The sequence below is a fragment of the Sminthopsis crassicaudata genome, chromosome 4 (genome assembly GCF_048593235.1).
Source record: "Sminthopsis crassicaudata isolate SCR6 chromosome 4, ASM4859323v1, whole genome shotgun sequence".
Lineage (NCBI taxonomy): Eukaryota > Metazoa > Chordata > Mammalia > Dasyuromorphia > Dasyuridae > Sminthopsis > Sminthopsis crassicaudata.
This window is the reverse complement of record NC_133620.1, coordinates 312,469,708-312,495,178: the sequence shown is the minus strand read 5'-3', so window position 1 is coordinate 312,495,178 and position 25,471 is coordinate 312,469,708. Positions and strand designations below refer to the sequence as shown.

The 25,471-nt window shown below is 35.9% G+C and overlaps 1 protein-coding gene across 1 annotated transcript in view; it reads right to left on the bottom strand.

The window, feature by feature from the left end:
• SEPTIN9 (septin 9) overlaps positions 1 to 25,471 on the bottom strand; it is a 341,706-nt gene that overhangs the window by 279,024 nt on the left and 37,211 nt on the right. The window contains exon 2 of the mRNA XM_074260228.1: positions 20,596 to 20,649. Coding sequence (XP_074116329.1) covers positions 20,596 to 20,649 — 54 coding nt within the window. The remainder of the gene's footprint in view (positions 1 to 20,595; positions 20,650 to 25,471) is intronic.

The window sequence follows — 25,471 nt, the reverse complement described above, 5'->3', positions numbered from 1 at the left end:
TGTAAAACGTATGGGATTGCCTGTCATCGGGGGGAGGGAGTGGAGGGAGGGGGGGATAATTTGGAAAAATGAATACAAGGGATAATATTATAAAAAAATTACTCATGCATATATACTGTGAAAAAAAATTCCAAATTAAAAAATATATATAGGAATACCTCATTTTATTGCACTTTGATTTGTTGCACTTTGCAGATAATGCTTTTTGTTTTGTTTTGTTTTTTACTAAGTTAAAGATTTGTGGCAATCCTGTGTCAAGCAGGTCTATCAGTGCCATTTTTCTAGTAGCATGTGCTTACACTGTGACTGGCATATTTTGGTAATTCTTACAATATTTCAAACATTTTCATTATTATCATATCTGTTATGATTATCAGTGATCTTTGATGCTACTGTTGTAATTGTTTGCCCATATAAGATGGTAATCTTAATCAATAAATATTAAATGTATTTTGACTAACCAGTATTTCCCTCTTCTTAGGCCTACCTATATTCCCTGAGACACAATAATACTGAAAAAGATCCCATAAATTTAATTGCTAGAGCAGTGACAAGGATTCAGGATTGACTCCAATGTTGACAGAGGTTCTGCTGTGGGTAAAATTCTATCAAACAGATGCTACATGAGAATGCTACACGATCATGCTACAGAGAAATCTTTATGAAAGGAAGAGTCCATCAATGAGGAAAACTTCTTTGTTGTCTTATTTTAAGAAATTGCCACAGTCACTCCAACCTTTAGCAGTCCACCACCTGATTGGCAGCCACTGAACTAAGCACTTTATAAATACAATCTTATTTGATCATCACAACAACCTTGCAAGGTAAGGGCTATTATTATCCCCATTTTACAATTGAGGAAACTGAGGCAGATAGTAGTTAAGTGACTTGGCTAGGATCATACAGCTAAGAAGTGTCTGAGGCTAGAACTGAACTTAGATCTTTCTGACTCCAGGATCAGTCCTCTCTCTACCTATTGTGCCATCCAACTATCTAGTTGGCTAGAACACAAAATATATGAAATAGCATGAGAATACTTATAAGACAGGCTATAATCAGACTACCAAGTATTTTGGGGGTGGGCTATTAAAACTCAGATGAGGAATCTTCTCACTAATCTTGCCTGAGCTCCAGTCCCATATTTTTATCGGCTTGCTAAATAATTCTATATGGCCATCCTTTAAGACAGGCATGTGAAATTTAACATGTTCACATTGGAATGTTTTTCCTCTCCCTCTAGTTACCACTCTTCCAAGCTGTCCTATTTCTGTTGAGAGCACCACCAAGTTTATGGTCACCCAGGTTGGCAACCTCAGAATCATTCTCAGTTCTTCATTCTTCCTCATCAAATAGCTAATATCCAATATGCTGTCAAGCTTTATCGATTTGCCCTTTAACTGTGCATACCCTTTGATGCATCATCACTAGGTCTATATCCCAAAGAGAACATAAAAAAGGAATAAAGGACCCATGTATACAAAAATGTTTACAGAAGCTCTTTTTGTGGTGTCAAAGAACTGGAAATTGAGGGAATATCCATCAATTGGGAAATGGTTAAACAAACCATTTGTAGGTGATTATGATAAAATTCTATTGGGCTACAAGAAATGATGAGCAGAATGCTCAGAAAAACCTGGAAAGACTTCCATGGGATGATGCAAAGTGAAATGTACTCCGCACAAAGTAACGGTAATATTGTGAGATGATCATCTGTGAACGACTAGAATGACTAGTGTGAATGTGAATGTGTGAATGAATCTGTGAATGACTAGTAATCCAAGACAACTCCAATGAAAAGTGCTGCCCATCCCCAAAGAAAGAACTGTTGCTAACTGAATTCAGATTGAAGCATACTAAATTTTTTAAAATTTTGTTTTTTGTTTTTTCTTTCTTGTGATTTTTCTCTTTTGTTCTGATTCTTCAACAACAAGACTAATAATGGAAATTTAAAATGATTGTACCACTATTTCAAAGTCCGATTCTTTTTGTACAGCAAAATAACTGTATGGACAAGTATACATATATTGTATTTAACTTATATTTTAACATATTTAACATGTATTGGTCAACCTATCATCAGGTGAAGGGGTGGGGGGAGAGAGGGGAAAAACTGGAACAAAAGGTTTTGCAATTGTCAATGCTGAAAAATTGCCCATGCATATATCTTGTAAATAAAAAGGTATAATTAAAAAAAAAAAGAAAGAAAAGAAAAGAAAAGAAAAGAAAAGAAAAGAAAAGAAAAGAAAAGAAAAGAAAAGAAAAGAAAATGATTGTACCTGTGTAGTCTTTATCAGATTGCTTGCTGGTTTGGGGAGGGAAAGAAAAACAAAATCTTACAAAAATGAATGTTGAAAAAACTGTCTTTACATGTAATTGAAAAGAATTAAAATGCTGTTAAAATCAAAAATAAAATGAAAATTTTTAAACTGTCTTTATGTATCTGGAAAAAAATAAAATATTAAAAAAACTATTTAAATCTGAATAAATTTTTTTAAATGCTTGATATTTGACTGCCTTAGATATGGCATGTAATTTGGAATATTTTAAAAAATTTTTCTGTGGTTCTTTATTACTTCTAGAATATAATACAAATTTCCCAACTTGGTACAACTCCTTCAGGTTGGCTTAAGCTGAACTTTCCAGTTATCATGTCCCTTAACAAATTCCTTCACATACACTATGCTTTTGCCCATCTGGCTTACTTGTTCTTCCCCAAGCACAGCATTTCATTTCCTTCCTCCATGTTCCTATATCTAGAATGCTCTCCCACATTCTTTTTTTCCTCTTAGAATAATTAACTATTATATATAGCCTCCTAACTAGTCCTAATCTTAAAGATCCATTTCAGATATCACAACTTATGGGCTGCTTTTTTTAATCCCCCAAGTTATTCTCAAATTATTGTTTATATACTTATCTGGACACATGTTGTATCTCCCCTCAACCCCCATCCTGTACCCTTGTTTCCAAAGAAAACAAGCTTCTTGTAGGTAGAGATTAGTTTATTGTTTCTTTATATTCCCAATGCCTTCATGTAATAACCACTTACTAAGTTGAATTGAAGATTAACAAAGTTAAAAATGAGGAACTGGAACAAAATCTATTATGTTTCAGTTGAACTCAAAAAATGAGGTAGTAACATGAACTTAGATAAACCATAGTAAAAATAGAAAAAGATAAATAGAAATAAACAGGAAAATTGTGTTATTCAAAAAAGCATTAAGTATAATGAATATATATGTATATATATATTCATTCTTTTTTATGCCTTCTGGAATAATATATATATATATATATTCAGCATATATACACATATGTATATGTATCTATGTGTGTATGTACATATACATTTTGTATATATGGGGTGTGTGTGTGTGTGTGTGTGTGTGTGTGTGTGTGGTACTGAGCTGCTCCCTCAGTTTGGGCTTAGTGAGCCAACTAAAGGTTTGGAAAATGCTTAAGCAGGGAATGTTGGACCACCCAGAATGCCGGGAAGTAGAAGGAGAGGAAGGGGAAGAAATGGATGGATTATAAACATAATCTATCTTCTGTTCCCACCATTCAATTGAAACTTTTAATTGCCAAACCTAATGATCTTTTCTCACTTCTCATACTTCTTTTGTAACTTTTTAAACTATTTATCACCCTCTCATTCTTACAAACTTATTCTTCTCTGTGTTTTTTATGAGGCTATTATCTCTTCAGTTTCCTGTTTCTTTTACTAGAAATTCAGCCAGGTAATATTAAGAATGGATATTCTCCACCCTTGCCCTCCTCTCTTTCCCTTCCATACTATATTGTTTAGTGAGCTCATCAGTTTCCATAGGTTTAACTACCATCTCTATGCAAATTATTCTAAGATCTAATCTCTTTCAGGTTCTAGTATTACATATATGTTTTCTTAGCAGGACATGGATTTGCTTTAAGCATTTCAAATGTAACATGTCTAAAACAAAACTCATTATCCTCTTCCCTCCAATTAAACAAACAAATTTATCTCCTCTTCCAAATTTCCCTATTTTACTCAAAGGCACTACCATTCTCTCATCTACTCACACTAGAACCCTCAGTGTCATCCTGTTCTTCTCACTCCTATTCATCCATTGTAGCCAATCTACTACCACATCTTGTTTTTTCTACCTTAATATATCTCCCTGAAGTCCCCTTCTCAATAGTCCCAGAGCCTCCATCTTTTCCCAGGCCATCACCTCATTCCTGGACTATTCAATAGATTTCTAGTTGTACTCCCTGCCTGAAGTTTCTCCCCATTCCAATTTTTCCACTAAGATGCCAAAGTGAATTTCCTAAAGTGCAGTCTAACTATGTCAACCCCACTCAAGGTCAACAAACTTCAGAAATTCCCAGCTTCCAGAATCAAATGGAAAATTCCCATTGTTCCATTTAAAGCTCCTTATTTTTTTTTCTAGTTTTCTTATACTTTACTCCTCTCTTCACGTATCCTGTGACCCAATTCCACTGATCTAATTGCTGTTCCTTACATATAACACTCATTGCCCTGTCTTTGTGTCTTTATATAACTTTTTCTCGTGTCTGGAACGTTTTTCCTTCTGACCTCTGCTTCTTGGAATCACTGGCTTCCTTTAAGACTCAGCTCAAATACCACCATCTGCCACAGATCTTTTCAGATCTAGTCCTTTACCTCCAAATTACCTTCCATATATACCTGCTTTATCTTATAATCTTAGTATCTTAAAATAAGAAATATGTTCTGTTGGTTTTTTTTTCTTTTTTTTCTTTCTGTCTTTAGAAATTAAGTACAGTACCTGGAAAATAGTCAGTCACTGACTAGCTGACTAGCTAGTTTAAATAATTTTTTATGTACAGTCTTCAAAGATTTTTGTTGTTGTTGTATAGGGAAGCCAAGGGGAAGAAACTGAAATTTGAAATTGCCTTGGAAATCATTAGGTAATATGAACAAAAACAAAATAAACCTAAAGCTTGCATTATCTCCATTTTGCCTATGCTGCTTTAAACTCTTTTGCTCATCCACCTGAGATATGGGGTTGGCAAAGCCCAGGTTCGTAAACATTCTCTATTTAAAAAGTCCCAAAGTCTGTGAGAATTAGCGTTTTTTTTTCTTTCTTTTCCCATTTCACTATCCATCATATGGAAATGAGCTTATTCAAGGAGCCAAAATCATTTATAGACCAGTCTTTTGACTCCCACCTTTAGTGTAACCATGTGCTCTTTCATTATCCTTCCTCCAGAGACAGATTTAGAATTGCACAAATCTATCTCCTGTGCTCCAGGACCAAAGTAGAATTAGGGAATTTTCAAAAGCATATAGAGAATAAGTAATAAGATGTTACTTATCCCTGCCCTGACGGCACTCTGCTTGCCTCTAGTCCACAGCAACATCATACTCTTAGCTCTGTCCTAGAGTTTTTTATGAAAAAATAAGCTTTTCTCAGAGCAATTTCCACACAAATATTATCAGTTTAAAAAAAAGAAAAGAAAATAAATATCACTCTCATTCATCTGCTTGCTACCTGTTTCACCATTAATCAGGGAGATGCATGGACCTGTGAGATGCAGAAGCAATTTCTCAATGCCCACTAGCTTGGAGCTAACTCTCTTTTAGGGGTTGGAGGTTGGGGGACTGGATGAAGAGTGGGAGATAGTTAATTCATAATAGAAAAAATGACCATTTTCTGGAGGGTAATTTGTAACTATAACAAAAGAGCTATAAAACCGCATACCCTTGACCCAGCAAGGCCATTACTGTATCTTAAGGAAATCTTAAAGGGAGAAAAGAACCACCATGTGCAAAAATGTTTGTAGCAGTTCTTTTTGTGGTACCAAAGAATTGGAAAACGAGTAGATGCCCATCAATTGGAGAATGGCTGAACAAGTTGTGGTATATGAAGATAATGGAATATTATTGTTCTATAAAAAAATGATGAACAGGCTGATTTTTAAAAGGCCAAAAAGATTTATATGAACTGATGCTGAATGAAACAAGCAGAACCAGGAATAGATTGTACACAATAATGGTAAGAATGTTCAATGATCAATTATGAAAAACTTGGTTCTTTTCAATGGTTCAGTGATCCAAAGCAATCCCAATAGACTTTGGACAGAAAATGCCATCTGCATCCAGAAAAAGAACTAAGGAGACTGAAAGTAAATCAGCGCATGCTATGTTCACTTCTTTTTTCTATTTTTTAAAAATCTCTCCCATTGTTTTTTCCCTTTGCTCTGATCTTTCTCTCCCAACATGATTCATAATATGTATTAAAAATAAATAAATTTACTAGAAAGAAAAAAAGAAAAATGACCTTTTCTCTAAATCTTCTGGTGTTTCTTTTCCACCTTTCTGCCTGCTCACATTCAGGGAGACCATGAATAAAAGATAGTACATAGCAAAAGAGAAACACTCCTTCAAAGCTTGGGGAAAGGTTAAGTGCAAAGAGGTTGAAGTTATTGGCTAAAATGGAGTCTTAAAGCTAAAGGGGGACCCTTTCCTAGAATGCTTTAAAAAAATCATAAATTTAGAGTTTCAAGAAACTTCTTCCAATTAATCCAACCAATCATTGAATAACATACCCAACACTTGTTTGAAGAGCTTTTGCTTGAGCATTTCAAAGGAGGGCAAAAAGATCATCTCCAGAGGTAGCTTGTTCCACTTTAGGACAGTTCCAGTTATCAGAAGTAGCAGTTAGGTGCTGCATTGGTTATAGAGCTGGTTCTGAAGTTAGAAAGACTCATCTTCAAAAATTCAAATCTGGTCTCAGATATTTAGTCACTTAACCCTGTTTGCCTCAGTTTCCTCATTTGTAAAATGAGCTGGAGAAAGAAAAGGCAAATTACTCAGTATCTTTGCCAAGAAAATCCCAAATGGCGTCACAAAGAATCAGACACAACTGAAAAACAACTCAATAAAAGTTATTAGAAAGTTTTCTCAAACATTAAACCTAAAAATTTTCCTCACTGCAACTTTAACATAATGTTCCTATTTCTATTCTTTAAAGCAACAACAGTAAAAACCCACCAAAACCAAAAACCTTCCCAACAAGTTTAACCCTTTCCATACATAACAGTACTTTAAATATTTGAAAAGAGCTATCATACTCCTCCACTAAATCTTCCCCTCTCCAGGCCAAAAAGTCCTAGTTCCTCATATGACATAGATTCAAATCTCTCCAGCATCCAGGATATTCCCTCATATGACATATTTTCAAGACTCTTCATCATCTGGGATGTTCTCCAGTTTACCTATGTCCTTTTTACATTACTGGGCAAGTCACTTAACCCCAATCACTACAGCAAACAAACAAACAAATAAATAATTGATGCCCAGAACCAAACATAACACTCCAGATGAAACTTTAAAAGGTCAGAAGTACAGAGCTATTAGTTGAGTTTGGTTATGCCTAGATTGCTTTTCACTATTATTTTGGATTTATTCCATATAGAAATAGAAAAACACCCAAAACAAACAAGACAAACCAACATGTACGCACAAGCATATCTAACATCAGGCCTCTAGAGGTGATCTCCTCCCTATTCCTGGAAGCTATGTTTTTCTTCAGGCAATCCAAGATTCTAGTAGGTGTTTTTTTTTTAACTTAACACACCACACTGCTGATTCAGGTTGAGTTTGAAGTTGACTAAAACCTCTTTAAATTTATCTTAGGTCACACAGGTAGTAAGTGGTAGAAATAGGAATTAAATTCAGGTCCTCTTAATTTTCCCTAATCCAGCATACTTTTCTCTGTTTCCAATGATCCATTGGTTTCAGATTTACATAGTACCTTTATTTTTATCTAAGATAATAAAAAATTGGTCCTATCCAGTTTCAGTTTGTGTTCAGATGGCCTTCTAAAATTACTTGCTTGATCTTAAACTCAAATATTGACTATTTTGTTCCTCTATTGAATTAAAGAAGAGGTAACAACACACACACACACACACACACACACACACACATACACATATATGTATATATATATATACATATATATATATATAATTTTTTTTCATTATAGTTTTTCTATTTACCAGATATATGCATGGGTAATTTTACAACATTGACAATTGCCAAACCTTTTGTTCCAATTTTTCCCCTCCTTCCCCCCACCCCTTCCCCCAGATGGCAGGTTGACCAATACATGTTAAACATGTTAAAGTATAAATTAAATACAATATATGTATACATGTCCATATAGCTATTTTGCTGTACAAAAAGAATCAGACTTGAAATAGTGTACAATTAATCTGTGAAGAAAATAAAAAATGTAGGCGGACAAAAATAGAGGGATTGGGAATTCTGTGTTAGTGATTCATAGTCATCTCCCAGAGTTCTTTCACTGGGTGTAACTGGTTTAGTTCATTACTGCTCTATTGGAACTGATTTGGTTCATCTCAATGTTGAAGGTGGCCACGATCATCAGAATTGATCATCATACAGTATTGTTGTTGAAGTATACAACGATCTCTTAGTCCTGCTCATTTCACTCAGCATCAGTTCATGCAAGTCTCTCCAGGCCTTTCTGAAATCATCCTGTTGGTCATTTCTTACAAAACAATAATAATCCATAATATTCACATACCACAATTTATTCAGCCTTTCTCCAATCGATGGGCATCCACTCAGTTTCCAGTTTCTGGTCACTACAAAGAGGGCTGCCACAAACATTCTTGCACATACAAGTCCCTCTTTGAGCATAGTTCCAAATTGCTCTCTAGAATGGCTGGATATATTCACAATTCCACCAACAATGTATTAGTGTCCCTGTTTTCCCACATCCCCTCCAACATTCTGCATTATCTTTCCCTGTCATTCTAGCCAATTTGAGATGTGTAGTGGTATCTCAGAGTTGTCTTAATTTGCATTTCTCTGATTAATAATGACTTGGAGCATCTTTTCATATGGCTAGAAATATGGTAAAAAAATATTGCTGTATCCTTACCTTACCACTCCAGAGCTTTCCTTCTCATGGAGCTCTCCCCATCCCTATCTTCTGCCATTCCCTCTACTCTGTAGAGAAGTGACTGCACTTCTGTTGTACCTGTCCAGTGGTCCTCTGGAAACACCCCACTCCTGACTGATAAAGTTGGAGCTGCCTGTAGTCCTCAGTGTGAGGACACAGGCTCCCAGCTCTTGCAGGCTGACTGCATTACACATCTGAATCCTCTCTCAGCTTTTTATTTTCCCCCCAAGGTTGTTATGTTCCTAAATAAATACATTTTGCCTAGTCTCTGAACTCATGGCCTGATATTGAGCATGCTTGTGTGAGCATGCTGGATTATCTTGTTTGTTTTAGGAGTTTTCCTACTTTTGTATGGAATGAATTCAAAATAATAGTGAAAAACATTCCAGATATGACCAAATTCTGTTCTTGATGACCCTGTACTCCTAACCCCCTCTTCCTGGTTCCAGTCCAAATGAGGATCACTGTCTTCAAAGTACTTCTTGGTTCAGGCAATAATCACTGCTACTATAGATTCTAAGTTCAGGCACCTCTCTCTTGTTCAGTGACATGCAGAAGGTAGGGACATACAGTACATGGAACAGGAAAAAAAGAAGATTGGAAATTAAGAATTACAGAATTTAAATATAGAAGAGACCTCAAGACCCATCTAATGATATCTGAAAAGAATAGTTATTATAATAGACCCAGCAAATGGTCAGATGGTCATTCCTTCTTTGCTTGAAGAATTCAAATAAATGGGAACTCACCACCTCTGGAGGCATTACACTTTTAGACAGCTCAGATTAGTAAAAATATTTTTGTTTGGTTTTTTTGCTTGTTTGTTTGTTTTTGCTAAAAGTAAGCCAAAATTTGCCTTTTACCTTCTATCTATTACATCTGGTTCTACCCCAAGGCTCAACAAAAAACAAAAAACAAAAAACAAAACAACAACAACAACAAAAAATAGCTGATTCTTCTTCCACATGATAGTCTTTTAAATGCTTAAGACAATTGTCACATTTTCCTAGATTTTTCCCCAGCCTGAACATCCCCAGTTCCTTAAATCAATCCTTCTATGGCCAAAAACTCTAAGTCCTTTGGTATTCTGGTTATCTTCTTCTGTATGCCCTCCAGTTTATCAATGTCCTTCTAAAACCATAATACCCAGAACTAAGCAGTATTCCACATGTGATCCGATGGTATTGTTGACCTAAGAAGCTGAAGCTTAAATATTGTGGTCACATAATGAGAAGACGGGACTTATTGGAAAAGACTCTAATGTTGGGAGAGATTGAATGCAAAAGGAAAATATGAATAGTAGCATGGGAACAATGAACATTAACTTGAACAGATTTTGAGACATAATGGGGGCTAGAATGGCCTGGTGTGCTATGGTTCGTGGGTCATGAAGAATCAGACACAATTACAACAACAAAAAAGGGCCTTTTTAACGCAGCCCAAAGACCAAATAAGCCCTTTGGGTTTCCACAACACATTAAGCTTGCAGACTTTCTCATTATTCCTCTCTACCCCTTGCCTTCATTCTATGGTTGTAAGGTTAATTTTTTGAAGCAGATAGTAAGACTTCACATTTATTCCTACTAAGCTTTAATCTCATTAGATTTAGCTCAATCAAGATATATCTAGATCTATCTATCTAGACTGTCAAGATCTTTTTGCATCCTGTGTATGTTAGCAATAGTTCCTAGCTTTGCCATCTGCATATTGACGAACATGTCATCTATGTACTCATCCAAGTAACTGATAAAACTGTTAACTAGCCCAAAACCAAGGACAGATTTCTGGGGCACTTAACTAGAGACAAGGTGGCATTAATACATTAATAACTGTGCTTTGAGTTGGATCATTCAACTAGTTTGAAATCTATCTAAACCATATTATCTATCTATCCCACATTTTTCCCATCTTTTCCACAAAAAGAATGAGATACTTGATATTTAAAAAAACAAAAAAAAAAAACAAAAAAAAAAAAAAACACACAGTTGGCTAAAGCCAAAATTCTCTTGTTCTTCTGTTCTTCTGCTTTGGTAATCCCATGAAAAAAGAAATGAAGTAAATTTGGCTGGTTTAACCTGTGTTCCTTGATGAAACCTTGCCTTGTCTCTGTCTCTCTCAGACTCTGACTCTGTCTCTCTCTCTCTCCCTCATGTCTGTCTCTGTCTCTATCTCTGTCTCTCTTTCTCATATCTCTCTGTAGTGACTTTTTGCTGGGATTAAATCTCAACTTCACCATTATTTCATCATGTCTCCTCAGGAAAGATACTTTCCCAAACCTCAGTTTTCTCATCTGTAAAATGGGGATTAGATCCAGATGATTTCTAATGTCTCTTCCATTAACACTTGGCTTTTATATAGCATTTAAAGTTTTCCAAAACACCATAACTAAATCTTATTTGACTTATGTATTTAATAGTATTACTTTCTTCTGTCATATGATAACTATTTACCAGGGTTCTCCTTCCTCCTGCCATAGGGTTAGGTTAGGGCTACTCAGGTAGCACAGTTGATAAATCACTGGCCCTGGAGTCAAGTCAAGGGCACCTGAGTTCAAGACCAACTTTAGACATTTTTAGCTATGTGACCCTGGGCAGCCATTTAATCCAACTACTTCTAAAAAAGAGAGAGAAAAGCAACAAAAATGTTCCAAGAATTGAATTGATCCAGTCAGCCTTGGATCAAGTGAGAAGTCAAATAGATTGGGAGTACAGTGAATTATGTCTTCTCTGACTTAAACCTCAATATAACTTACAAATAACTTGAACAGAAGAGGGAAAGTCAGGCAGCTACCTCTCTGCTCCGGAAGTCCAAGATAAGGATTCAAGGGAAGGAAAAGCACTACCCCAAGATATAGGTAGGAAGGTAAATATGACTGGTCAAGGAAAAAAGGATGTCACCTTCAAAAGAATGGTGATTTCCTGCTGTCTCATAGAGAAAAATCCCTATAGCCTCAGAAAAAAAAAGTCAGAGGATTTATATACATTTAAGTTTGACAAAAGTGGTCATCGTAAGAAGAAAACTTCAACTTAAAGGAAAAATTTAAGTTCTCTAAATTCACTAGCTAGAACTACATCATTCAATTCAAATCAATACCTACTCATTAAGTGGTTACTATGTATGATATGCTAAGTGCTTGGGATAAAAAGATAAGCAATTTCTGCCTTTATTCTACTGGTAACCAGATAAAATAAAGACACAAGTAATATAAAATATATATAAAGTAATTTTTAAAAGACAATTTTGATCTTTAAAAAAATTCACTTTTATTTCCAAATACATAGACCCTCAACCCCTTCCCAAAAAGATAAAGAAATTTTTTTAAAGGGATGAGAGGGAAGTAATTCAGCAAAATTAACCAAATCATCAACCAAGACAGATTATTTGCAATGTTCCACACTCATAGTCCACTGTCTCTGCAAAGAAAAAAGGGAGGTAAAGGCAGCTAGGTGGTGCAGTGGGTAGAGCTCTGAAGTCAGGAGGACCTGAGTCCAGATCTGGCCTCAAACACTTAATATTTCCTAGCCGTGTGACCCTGAGCAAGTCATTTAACCCCAATTGCTCAGAAAAAAAAAGGAGGTTCATTTTTTTGGCTCTTCTTCCAGGACAAGTTTGATCATTATAACTAATAGCATTCAATTTGGGGTTTTTGCTTTGTCTTTGTTCTTTCTGTTTATATTGCCATAATCATTATGTAAAATAATTTCAAAACCAAGAAAGGCCAATACCTGAGAGGATATGGAAGGACCTTGTATAGGAGATTACAGCTGAGCTGTTGTGCCCTTAAAAAAGCAAGTAGAAATGTGGGGAAAAGATTATTGTCAGACTAGGGAGGCTAAAAAAGGGACAGAGGTAGAAGCTGGAATGTCATGTACTATATTATCATAATTTACCATGATTGTTAACTGTGGATTACTTTTTAGACTTTTAAGTTCTGAAAATCTTTAAAGAATTGATCTTTGCATCATGACATTTAACGAACTATAGCAACCTCCCTAAGGAGACTTTGTAGCCTTGTTAAAGTTTAGATTCTTCTAATCTTGATTTAGTTGTCTTTGGAATTTCTGCTAAAGTAGCAATTCAATTAATCGAGATCCTCCTTTCCTGAGATTCTGTAATTTTAGAGGAAAAAAACTAGGAAGATTTCTTGTTCTGTTGGAGGGGCACCCAGAGAGCCCACACAGAAACCAAAAGAGAGGATTTCATGCTGTCAGCAAGCAGTCCCCAGTGAAACCCAGATAGTTGGTTAGAGCTTCATACTTTGGAAATTATGCCTTAGGCTTCCAAGACAAGCTATGGCCAGTTTGCCACAAAATGCTGACAGTGCAAAACTGGAACCATTGACAGGGCAAAATCTCAGGGAAAGAACCAGGACAGAACAGTGCTTGTCCTTGTTTTCATGTATAAAATTTTCTATAGCAATCATTACCTAACAAGGCAGAGGAAAAAGCACTCTCTTCCTTTAAGACTGAATGGGCAAATTATATCAGTCATGAGAGATGAGCTGCCTGTCCTATGCCCCAGACCCTGAGTCAGTCTAAGAAAGATAAGTTGAACATGAGGCCTATTATTAGTATCACCTCCAACACAAAGGTGCTGTCTAGATACACTGTCTGCAAGATCCAGACCAGTTCATAAAAAAGAATATGCTAAGCTTAACATACAGCAGGGATTCTTAACCCTTTTTGTGTACATAGGGATCCATCTGGCAATTTGATAAAGTTCCAGAATAATATTTTAAAATACATATGATTGGAGCAGCTAGGTGGAGCAGTGGAGAGAGCACCAGCCCTGAAGTCAGGAGAACCTGAGTTCAAATGCGGTTTCAGACACTTAACACTTCCTAGCTGTGTGACTCTGGGCAAGACACTTAACACCAATTGTCTCAGCAAATGAAAACAAAAGAAAAAGAAAAATATATAGGATTTACAAAGAAAATCAATCATATTGAAATAAAGATGTAATTTTTTTCTTTTTCAGGTTCATGGATATCCAGACATCTACCCACAGGGTCTGTGACATCCAAATTAAGAAGGAAGAAAAAGAAAAGAAGAAAGAAAGGAAGGAAGGAAGAAAGAAAAAAGAAAGGAAGGAAGGAAGGAAGAAAGGAAGGAAGAAAGAAAGAAAGAAAGAAAGAAAGAAAGAAAGAAAGAAAGAAAGAAAGAAAGAAAGAAAGAAAGAAAGAAAGAAAGAAAGAAAGAAAGAAAGAAAGAAAGAAAGAAAGAAAGAAAGAAAGAAAGAAAGAAAGAAAGAAAGAAAGAAAGAAAGAAAGAAGGAAGGAAGGAAGGAAGGAAGGAAGGAAGGAAGGAAGGAAGGAAGGAAGGAAGGAAGGAAGGAAGGAAGGAAGGAAGGAAGGAAGGAAGGAAGGAAGGAAGGAAGGAAGGAAGGAAGGAAGGAAGGAAGGAAGGAAGAAAAAACATAAGCTTGCTTTACACAAACTTACAGGTCCTTATAACCCCTTGTTAGTTTAAGTTAAACAATGTCAATGTATGCATTTGGTGCTCCTAGGATAGAATAAACTAGAGAAGATCTAGAGGAATATTACTATGGCTTTCATGAAGTGAATATCAGGTGCTCAGCGTTCTCAGGTAAATGGGAAATGCATCAGATAATGTTGCAAATAATGCATAGATTTGCTGCTACTAGATATTGGTCAATAAAACCCATAAGTTCTCCTGGCTTAAGAAAATATACCTTATTTAATTTGAAATGTCAATGAGCCTATTTTATGGCAAAAGATATTAAATTGGAACAAGTTTTAAAAGAGACAGGGTTCTCTAATGGGAGAAACAAGTACATATATGAATATATATTTATATATGTTATATATATTCATATATATGACAAAATATAAAATGGGTAAATATAATATATGCAAAGTATTTAAATAAAATGTTATTTGAAAAGGAGGGTACTATCATCTAGAGAAATCAGGAAAGGTTTTATATGGAATACTGTACTTGAGCTTTGTTTTAGAAGAAAAAATGGATTCTATGAGGCAGAGAGCAGAGAATTGTCTTTTAGGAATTTACAATTGCCAATACAAATGGTATATGAAAGTAATAGAATATTATTCTTCTATAAAAAGTGATAACAGGATGATTTTAGAAAGATCTGGAAATATTTACATGAGCTGATGCTGAGTGAAGCAAGGAGTACCAGTAAACCATCATACACAGTAACAGACTTAGTTCTTCTCAGCAATTCAATGATCCAAGGCAATCCCAATAAACTTTGGATAGAAAACACCATCTGTATCCAGAGAGAGAATTATGGAAACTAAATGTAGATCAATACATATTATTTTCATCTTTTTTTTCTTGTGTTTTTTCCCCTTTGTTCTGATTTTTCTCTCCCAACCTGATTCATGTGGAAATATGTATATGTATACATGTATATGTACATGTATAACAAAAAAAATTTTTACACATATCTGGGAAAAATAAAAATAACAAATTAAACAAAAATAGCCAGTAAAAAGGGATAAGGATAAAGGAATTAAATCATATATGAGTTAATAATTTATGAAATTTTAAAATGGATCAGGTATGCCCAATTCTTTGACTACTCACCAAGAAAAACCGTAAGAGTAGGGATATGGAGCTGCAATTACACTTTTAATAAGGCACAGAGACATACAGTATAAAGTGGAAAGGAATACAGGGGCAGATAGCAGAGTTTAGGGACAGGGGAATGAGATATTGAAGGGAGGTTAGATATTGAAGAGAAGAGGATGGTTGAGGAGAGTGAGAGGCAGAGACTCTCACTCACATAATCATGAATTAGAGTTGGCAGCACTGGCAGCATGGACCCAATGGAGATGAAAGAATTTTGGGGGCAGAAGTCTGAGGTCTCACTTTAATAGGGCTTTGGAGGGAAACAGACAACCTCCAATCAGTGCCTTTCCAAGATCAGTTCATTAACATGTCCAAATAATCTGAAAGTTTATTTTAATTTCTATGTTTTCCTTAATAGTGTTTTATTTTTCCAACGACATGTAAAGAGAGTTTTCAACATTTGTTTTTATAAAGCTTTGTGTCCCAAAATTTTCTCCCTCCCTTCTTCACCTCCCCCTACTCCAAGATGATAAGCAATCTGATATAGGTTAAATATATGGTATCCTTTTAAACATGTTTCCATACCAAATCATCTCAAAGTAGAACTGTAGAGATCTAGATTTCTTCTGACATCTATATATCATAGGAACAGAACTCTGATAAGTAGCATCTAGATCTTTCCCCTGATTCAGCACATATTACCAGGACGTAATTTTTGGTTAATATATGATATAATGTGTAAATTGTGCTCTGTTGATCTTTGGGGCTTCTACTCTACCCCTTTGCAATCTTATTTCCTGCTATTACCTATAAACTGGATACTAATTAACTTATTTACTATACTGACTAGAAGGGGAGGAGGTGATCAGGAGAACTAGAATAAAACATAATGTTTAACACAAAAAACAAAGAGATGTCCAATTTTAGCAGAATCACTGAATATGGGAAGGGAAATCATGTACAATGAGACTGGAAAAAACAGGTTGAGATCAAATAGAATAAGGCTTTAAGAGCTAAATAAAGGAGTTTAAGTTTGTCTTCTAGGAAATAGGAAGCTTCTGGAATTGAGCATATAATCACATGGTCAGATCTAAGATTAAGGAAAATTCCTTTGGCAGTACAATTATCTCTTCCACATGGTGGGGGAAGAGAAAGGTGGGATATTTGGGGCACTGTGCTCTCACAATCTAGAAAATCTGCATAAAAGTTTGTTGGCCCTTCCTTTGTATCAAAGAAGTCTAAGTTATTATGGTATTAAAAGAGAAATTATTTTGATTCAATACTGTACAATATTTTATGCATTTCTGAGTTTCTAAACTTTTTCTGTGTTATCTGCAACTTTAGCAAAATTACCCAAAACTCCCATGTAATTTCTTCTGCAGGCCCATGATATTTCAAAAACACAATGGGGAAAGTTGCAATATGGAAAGGATATCTGTGTGTGGAAAGATGGTTAAAGTCTAAACTAAATTGGGAGGGGAGGAGAAATTGAGAGAGAGGGTCAGATATGAGAAATGTGGTGAAAGATACTGAAAGATTTGACAAATGATTGGTGACAGAATGAGGAACAATTGGGGAAATGGTGGTGCTCTCTATAGAAATAGTGAAATTTAGGAGATATAATGCTTTATATATGTGATGAGTTGAGAGCATCCACTATACATTTGGTGATACAGGACTGAAGCTTAAGGGAAGAACCGGGGCTAGACAGGATAAGTAGATCTGAATCTGCTTATCTATTTAAAGATTATAGTTAATCCCAGTGAAGAAAAATAAGAGAAGAGGACCTCTGAAAAAAATCCTGGGAAATACACACAGTTAAAGATATAATATGGTTATGGGCCAGGAAAGGGGCCTGAAAAAGATGATCAGACAGGTAGGAAGCAAATCAGGCAAGACTAGAGAAAATCCATAGAAAAGAGAAAATACCTGGGACGAGAGGTGGTCAGCAATATCAAATACAGCAGGGAAGTTGAAAAAAAAGCTGAGAACTGAAAAAAAATCATTATATATGTAAGTTAAGAGATTAGCAATTTTGGAAAGAATAGTTTCAGTTTTTTAAAAAAAAAGTTTGGCTGACTAAAGGAGATATAAGGTGAAAACTTAAAGAGTGAGCCTATTGACAGTTTGGGGGTTTGTTTTCTTTCCTTTTTAAGGTTACAGGAAAGTCAGCTTGTGAGAAAAAAGTAGGGAAGGAACCAGTGATAGAAAGAGGCTAAAGAAACAAATGAGAGAGAAAGAATAATTGAGGATGCAATCTGGTAGAGAAGGAAGAAAAGATAGCAGACCAGGTAATATGGGGAAAAAATAGGAATTAACAGCTGAGGAGATTAATCTTGAAGGAAAGAGGTGGTTCTACAAGGCAGAAGTATTCTAGGCTTGAGGGACAAGTAGTACAAAATCATGTAGAAGATGAAGTGTCCTGTTTGCAAAATGACAAATAAATTCATATGGCAGAACCAAAAGTAAATGGAAGGAGAACATGGATACAAAGATTGACTCTATGAGTAGGAAGAGATCAAGTTGTGAAGAGCAAATGATAGTAAACATAGGAGTTTCTGGATTTTATGTTATAGATAATAGAGGCAGTTAGAATTTATTAGAATAAGGAAATAATATAATTAGATTTGTGTTTTAGGAAAATAATTTGGCAGCTGTATAAAGGATGGATTGAAGCAATGAGAGAACTGAGGCAGGGAAACCATTAGGAGGCTGTGGCAATATTTTATTTTTTTAATTATAGCTTTTTATTTACAAGATATATATGCATGGGGAATTTTTCAGCATTGACCCTTGCAAAACCTTCTGTTCCAACTTTTTCCCTCCTTCTCCCCCAGATGGCAGATAGACAAAGTATTTGTTAAATATAATATATGTACACATATCCATATAATTATTTTGCTGCACAAGAAAAATCGGACTTAGAAATAAGGCAAAATTAATCTGAGAATGAAATAAAAAAAGACAAGCGGACAAAAGCAAAGGGAATAGAAATGCTATGTTATGGTTCACACTCATTTCCCATTTTTTCGCTGGGTGTAGCTGATTCTCTTCATTATTGAACAAATGGAACTGATTGGTTCATCTCATTGTTGGAGAGTGGCAATATTTTAGATAAGAAATGATAAGTTCTGCCATCTAGAGGAGGGAGTGGGAGAAGGGAGGGAGAAAAAAAATTGGAACACAAGGTTTTGCAAGGGTGAATGTTGAAAACTATGTATGTGTTTTGAAATGACAAGCTCCTGAACTAAAGTAGTAAGTGACTGAATCTGTATTCCAAAGAGATAAAAGACTGAAAAGAACCCACATTGCAAAAATGTTTTTAGCAGCCTTTTTTATTGTGGCAAAGAATTGGAGCTTGAGGGGATGCCCATCAGTTGGGAAATGGCTGAATAAATTGTGGTGTATGAATGGAATGGAATATTATTGTTCTATAAGAAATGATGAGCAGATTGATTTCAGAAAGATTTACATGAACTGATGCTGAATAAAGTGAGCAGAACTAAGAGAAGAACATCGTATACAGTAAGAGCCAGAGTATGTGATGATCTGCTGTGATGGACTTGGCTCTTCTCAACAATGAGGTGATTCAAGGCAATTCCAACAGATTTCAGGTAGAAAATGTTACCCACATCTAGAGAGAGAACTATGGAGACCAAATATGGATTCTCGTGATATTTTCTCTTTTGGACTTATTTTTTTTAACACAACATGATGAATATGGAAATATATTTAAAAGAATTCAACATATTTAACCTATATCATATTGCTTGCTGTTTGGGGAAGAAGGGAGGTGAGGAAGAGACAAAAATTTGGAACACAAAGTTTTACAAAAATGAATATTGAAAACTATATTTACATGTATTTGGAAAAATAAAATACTAATGAAATTTTAAAAAATTAAGTGGTAGCTGTGTAAGTAGACAGAAGATGGTGAATTTGAAAGTTGTGTTGGTAGAAATGGCAATATTTAGCAACCAATTAGGTATTTTGGATGAGGAAGAATGAAAAGTCAAATATAATATCAAGGTTATGAACATAGATAATTGGAAATATGGTGGTAAACCTAAGAATAGACAAGCCCCAAAGAAGAGTGGATTTCAAAGAAACACTAATGAATTCTATTTTGGACATGGTGAGTTTGAGGTTCTAACAGGACAGATATTCAATTCAAAATATCCAAAAAGCAATTGATAATTGAGTTGAGTAATAGCACTCAAGAGAAATTGTGGCTACATATCTGTGACATATCTGTAAAAGGGTAGAGGTGAGAAGTGATATAAATTATGATCAACAAAGAAGACAGAGACAGAGGCCAGAAAAAGAAAACCCAAAAAAAGTAATCAGTGTCACCAAATCCCAAAATAAGAAGAGTGTCCTGACAGAAGGTAGTAAATAGTAAATTCTGCAAAGGTCAAAAAAGGAGGAAAATTAAGAAAGTTTATCAGTTTTGGCAAAGAGACCATTTGTAACTTTGGTTCAGTTGGAAGTTACTGAAAAGGATTGAAAAGTGAGCAAAAAAAGAGGACATGGAGGCAGTAAGTGTAGATATTCCTAAAATTTTGGCTGAGGAAGGGATGAAAATGAAATTCTAGGGTCTAGTGAGAGTTTTTTAATGGATATAGAAGACTAAGATATGCTTGTAGACAACAAGGAAAGAATCAGCAAATAAGAAAAGAGTGAAGATTAGAGAAATAAATGGGGAAGATGGAGAAGCTACTTACTGGACATTATGGAAAAGTTTGGATTCAGAGACACTTACAGAAGGGTGGGTTGTCTCTGAAAAGAAGGGATTTTCAAAAAAGAGATTGGAGAATATATCTGGAATTGTGAGAAATACAGTAAAACAGTAAGATCGCAATAAAGGCTCTAATTTTTTTTTTTTTTTTTAGTGATTAATAATGAGAGGGTGATGTGAAAGGCTTGAGAAGAGAAGAGCTAGAAGAACAAATGCTATCGGGAATGGAATAGTAAATAAATTAAAAAGGAACAAAAGGATCGCCTTGCTTGAGTGAAGGTCCCATTGAAATCAGATAACATTAATGTGTAAATTAATTGTGATTGAAAATATTACAAAGATATCTTACCTGGGCCAGATATGTCACCAAACCTTCTACGATTAGTGGAGATCTTCATGACTCCTAGAGACAAAAAAGGAAATGTTCTTACTATATGCCAGGTACTGTGCTAAGCACTAGGGATAGAACCAATAAAACAAGACAGTTCTTGTTCTTAAGAAATTTACTCTCTAGGAGACAACTGAGGTCAGCTAGAGGTCTAAGGACAGATTGGTGGGACAAATGGCAAGGCCCAGGATTCCTTGAGGTGCACCATCCAGTCAGATGGCAGCCATTTGATGGTCTGGAGGCCATAAACAGAGGGTAAAAGGAAGGTCTGGAGTAACTTGGGATATACTGGAAAGGCAAATGATAAGGGCTAGTGATCTTCTGTTTCATCAGGACTATATTTTTATTTCTTTCTTTCTGTATTTATTTTTTTGAGGTTGGGGTTAAGTGACTTGCCCAGGGTCACACAGCTAGGAAGTGTTAAGTGTCTGAGACCAGATTTGAACTCGGGTCCTCCTGAATTCAAGTCATCAGGACTATAGGTAATGATTTCCAAGAGTTTGGGGTCACAGTGTTCAGGGAAGAATGAAAAGGAAGCCAAGGAGAGAAACCTGCCTCTGCTTAAGGAATTTCTTCTGCCTGGATGCCCTGAAAGGGGTGTGAAAGCTTTGGGATTTGGGAAAGTGGCAAAGAGAAGCCAAGGCATATCCAAGGATTACTAAGGATTTCCATATTAGGAAGATATCTATATATACATATATTTCTAAAAAGGCTGGACACAAATCAAATTTATGACAAATCTACTTAAATCTGTATCTGATTTAAGACATAATGTGAATGTAGCCTCAATCTCAAAGGCTTTACCAGTAGAGTGCAAATTCTGGCAGGCCCTATTAAATTAAAAAAGGATTAAAATCCAATCACCAGACCCTGATGATAATCTATGCTACAAGGCAGTGTGGATTTGACCACGATTCAAGAAGACTATTTACTAAGGACTGGGAGTAGAAGGGGTTTCAGTGTATCAGTAAAGGAAATACCCATATCCTCAAAATAATTAATAAAGCTGCCATTTTTATTAGTGTTTTGTCAACATTATCTCATTAGTCTCACCAAAAAGCCATGCAAGGAAGATGAGTGTTCAGCGACTGGCCACAGCTACAGAACTGGTAAATTAATTAAATGGGGAAGAATTCAAACACAGGTATTCCTGGCTTCAAGCCCCAAACTATCAACTCTGTATATTGCCTGTCCCATCTGAGTACTGAGTACATCAGATTTTAAATGCTCTAGGAGAGATTGTTGTAAAGAAACCTAGAACAACTTATTTTGTATTTTTAAAAATAACTTTTGCTACTTCATTCCTTTTGTCTTCATATAAGTCATTTCCTATTCCACTCTAGCTCAAATACTGACAATTCTCACTTTGTCAGTGGTTAGTTGAAGAGTTTGTCTATAGCACAGAAAAGTAGAAAAAAGGAGGAGACAGGAAAGGAGCCATCCAGTCGAGGGAAAGGGCTGGCATGTAATTCAAGGGAATGAGGGAATATAAGAGGAGGAGGAATATCTGCACAAGGGACTTGGTATCAGGGGAAACAGAACACCTACTGGTCATACATGAAGGTAGCGGGTAGAGTGGGGCAAACGGACAAAAGTTTCCTCTAAGAGGCACCAGAATTGCTATGGTCTCTTCCTTCTACTTCTCTGCTTTCACTTGAAGAGTTTTGGGGAATTTTTTTGTAGGGCAAAGGGGAGTTGGTATAAGGGTAGGAGGTCAAGAGCTAAGCAGAGGGACAGGAACTGAGAGAAAGAGAGCACTTTACTGTAAAGGTAACAAGGATGGTGGGTTGTTTTTTTGTTTGGTTGGTTAATTGGGGGTTTGGGTTTTGTTTTTTGTTGTTTTTTTTTTTTTGGAATGCATATTTTTTTCAGAATTCTTTACTTAGGCAATTTTGTATAATACAAATTTCCTTGAAGATCTATCTGTACTCAAAAAACTAAACAAACTACCAACCAAACAAACAAACAACAACAAAAAACTTTTAAGCAAAAACTTCCCAAACAGAAACCTCTTCAGATCATACATAAATATCTTCTAATAGTTCCTTATCTGTCAAGAAAGAAGAATGTGTCATAATCTCTTCTCCTGGATCCTCATTAGTTTTTCTGTCATTTAAAATTCCACTGCTATGGAAAAATTTCTTCATCACTCTATTGTAGTAATAATATATATTGTGACTGGCCCATTTTATGAGGAAAAGTTTCTTTTTCAAAACTCAGCCAAACTACAGTATTTTGCTCCTTTATCCTTAGGACCTTTATCCTGACTATCCTAATCCTGAACCCAAATAGAATGAATAAGTGAAATAGCATTTAATAAATATGTGCTCATTTTACAGGGCAAGACACCAACCCACCTAGGTTTCATTTTCAAGAATGAATCAATCAATGACAAAGACATTTTATTAACTGTTTACTATATACAAATGCAAAAAAAGACACAACCTCAATCCTCAAAAAGCCTCCATCTTAACAGAGGAAAACTGCCCTAAGATTTTTGGGACAACCTATAGCCAAGTTAATGGAACTGATTGGATGAAGTATTTCTCAGCATTGAGTCACATGATACCTATTTCCTGAGCTGGGAGATTGGGCTTTAGTCTATGAGGTAGGGAGGGACCCTGGGGAGGGAAGTGGTTACACATCCCTGGAGGGATAACCTTGAAGCCTGAAATGAAGGGAGTTAGGGAAATTACAGGAAGTGACATAACCCACAGGAAGCAGACAACATTGGGGACCATGGGTCAAGGATGATTACATCCTTTTAGTCTATTCAGCGAAAAGGCTTGGTTCTTTTTCTATTTAATCAGCTGTTCCGTTGATCTGGCCAGGTTCCAGAGACACATGGCTGGAGTTGGGATGGCTCTCAGGTGTATATCTGGGCCTCTCCCTGCAGGGATCAAATAAATCCTTTCTCTTTGTATCTGAAGATGTCCCTGATGAGTTAATTTATGAAAAAGGGTCTAGCACTGTCCCACATACAAGGAAGTTTTGATCTGAAGAGTCACAGGATAATGATGCATAAGGCAATCACTTGACACATTCTTTCCAAAAGCACTAACACAGCAGATTTGGTAACTGTGCCCAGAACAAAAAGGGAAGCAAAGGAAAGAAAAATGATTTGTGTAAAGCAGCAGACAGACAGTAAAATAGTTCAGATATATTGCCTGGGTAGGATGTGAAGGTAAAGCATGTTATAGGGCTATACAATAGATATGGTGGGCTAAAATAGATAGTTTGCACTTATTAGATCTAAAGTGGCTATGATGAGGTCTATTATAAATAGGTGGGATTGACAGAGAAAACCTGAGGTTCAGGTAAAATTACTTCCTAAGGCAAGTAAGGGAAGGAGCACTAATGGGGAATCAGCTCAGCCTTCTAATCTCACCCTCTGTGGAGGTCTTGGGTAGTCCCTACTTGTGATGTGAGGTCAAAAATCCATTATATCAAACCCCTGAATTTAAATTTCCCTTATAATCTGTTCATGGTCCATGCCATCTTTGTTGAATCCCTCTTGGATTAGCTCACCACAGCATTCTGCTCCTTTTTCCTTACCCCTCCCTCATTAGGAACTAATGACAGCCAGGGGAAATAACTGGATTCAAGAGGAGTGTCTTGTGAAAAACAAAAAGAAGATAGCATCACTGGATGGCAGAAGGTAAAGGAAAGTGTAAGAAGACTGGAAAGATAGGAAGTCAGATCATGAAGGGCTTTTACCAAACAGAAGATTTTATATTTGATTCTGGAAACAATCAAGAATCACTGGAGTTGATTTGAAAGAGGATGTGACATGGTCAGACCCTCAATTTAAGATGAATTTAATAGCAGAGTAGAGGATGAACTGGAGAGACTAGCTGCAGGGAGATTAACTTGGGGGAGAGAGAGACAGAGACAGAGACAGAGACAGAGAGACAGAGAGACGTTGACGGGAAAGATGGAGGTTCTCTCAAGTAATATGAAAATTAAGAAGAAGGGAGGAGTTAGGAAGAAAGATAATGAATTCAGTTATTCTGGGTTTGGGAGAGGTTACTTGCCAAAAGTCACCCAACCAGTAAGTGAGTAAGGCAAGATTTGAAATCAGATCTTACTGACTTCAGGTCCTGTGTGCTATCCATTATTGTCGAGCTAGTACAGTGCCAAACTAATCTTGAAAATACAGATTAAGTTGTTCTCTTCCTGCTTTTAAGACAAGAAAGAGAAACTGAGCAGGAAAGATCAAGATTATATGTACATGGCACCGTGCACATTCAGGCACTCAGGCTCACACGTATACATGCAAGCTTGGCTGGAACTTTCAGTTGGCTTATGGTAGGCAAGTCTAAACATGAGGAATGAAAAGAGATTTCCTACAGTGCTAAGCCAACAAGAACAGCATAATTCTGCCTGCCTGAAACAAGTACAAGTTTAGGAGAGGTTGTACCAACTTAATGCCAAAATATCTGTAGCTAGGTTATTTTATTCTGGGTCATAAACTGGAAGTTTCCTTACAAGTGTTATGCATCCAGTCCACACAGAGGGCAAGAAATAAAAAAGACCAAAGCAGAGTCCCACCCTGCTGGGTCCTAAACACAGTGCCAAAAGAGCAAAGTGCCAAAGGAAGGAGTGAAGTTAGAAGGAAAGAATAATAGTGTATAAAATGTACTAAATATGAAGCCAGAGAACCTGAGCTTGAGGTATTGCCATGTCCTCTGAAACTTTATGTTTAATTTTGGACAAATCCCTTTGAAGTGATAAAATAGGCACCAGGAATACTTTGGGGATAGCAATAGATTTGGGAGAGCATAATTGTAAAAAAATATTATATAAAACTTTGCAATATCAAGCAACCATGACAAGA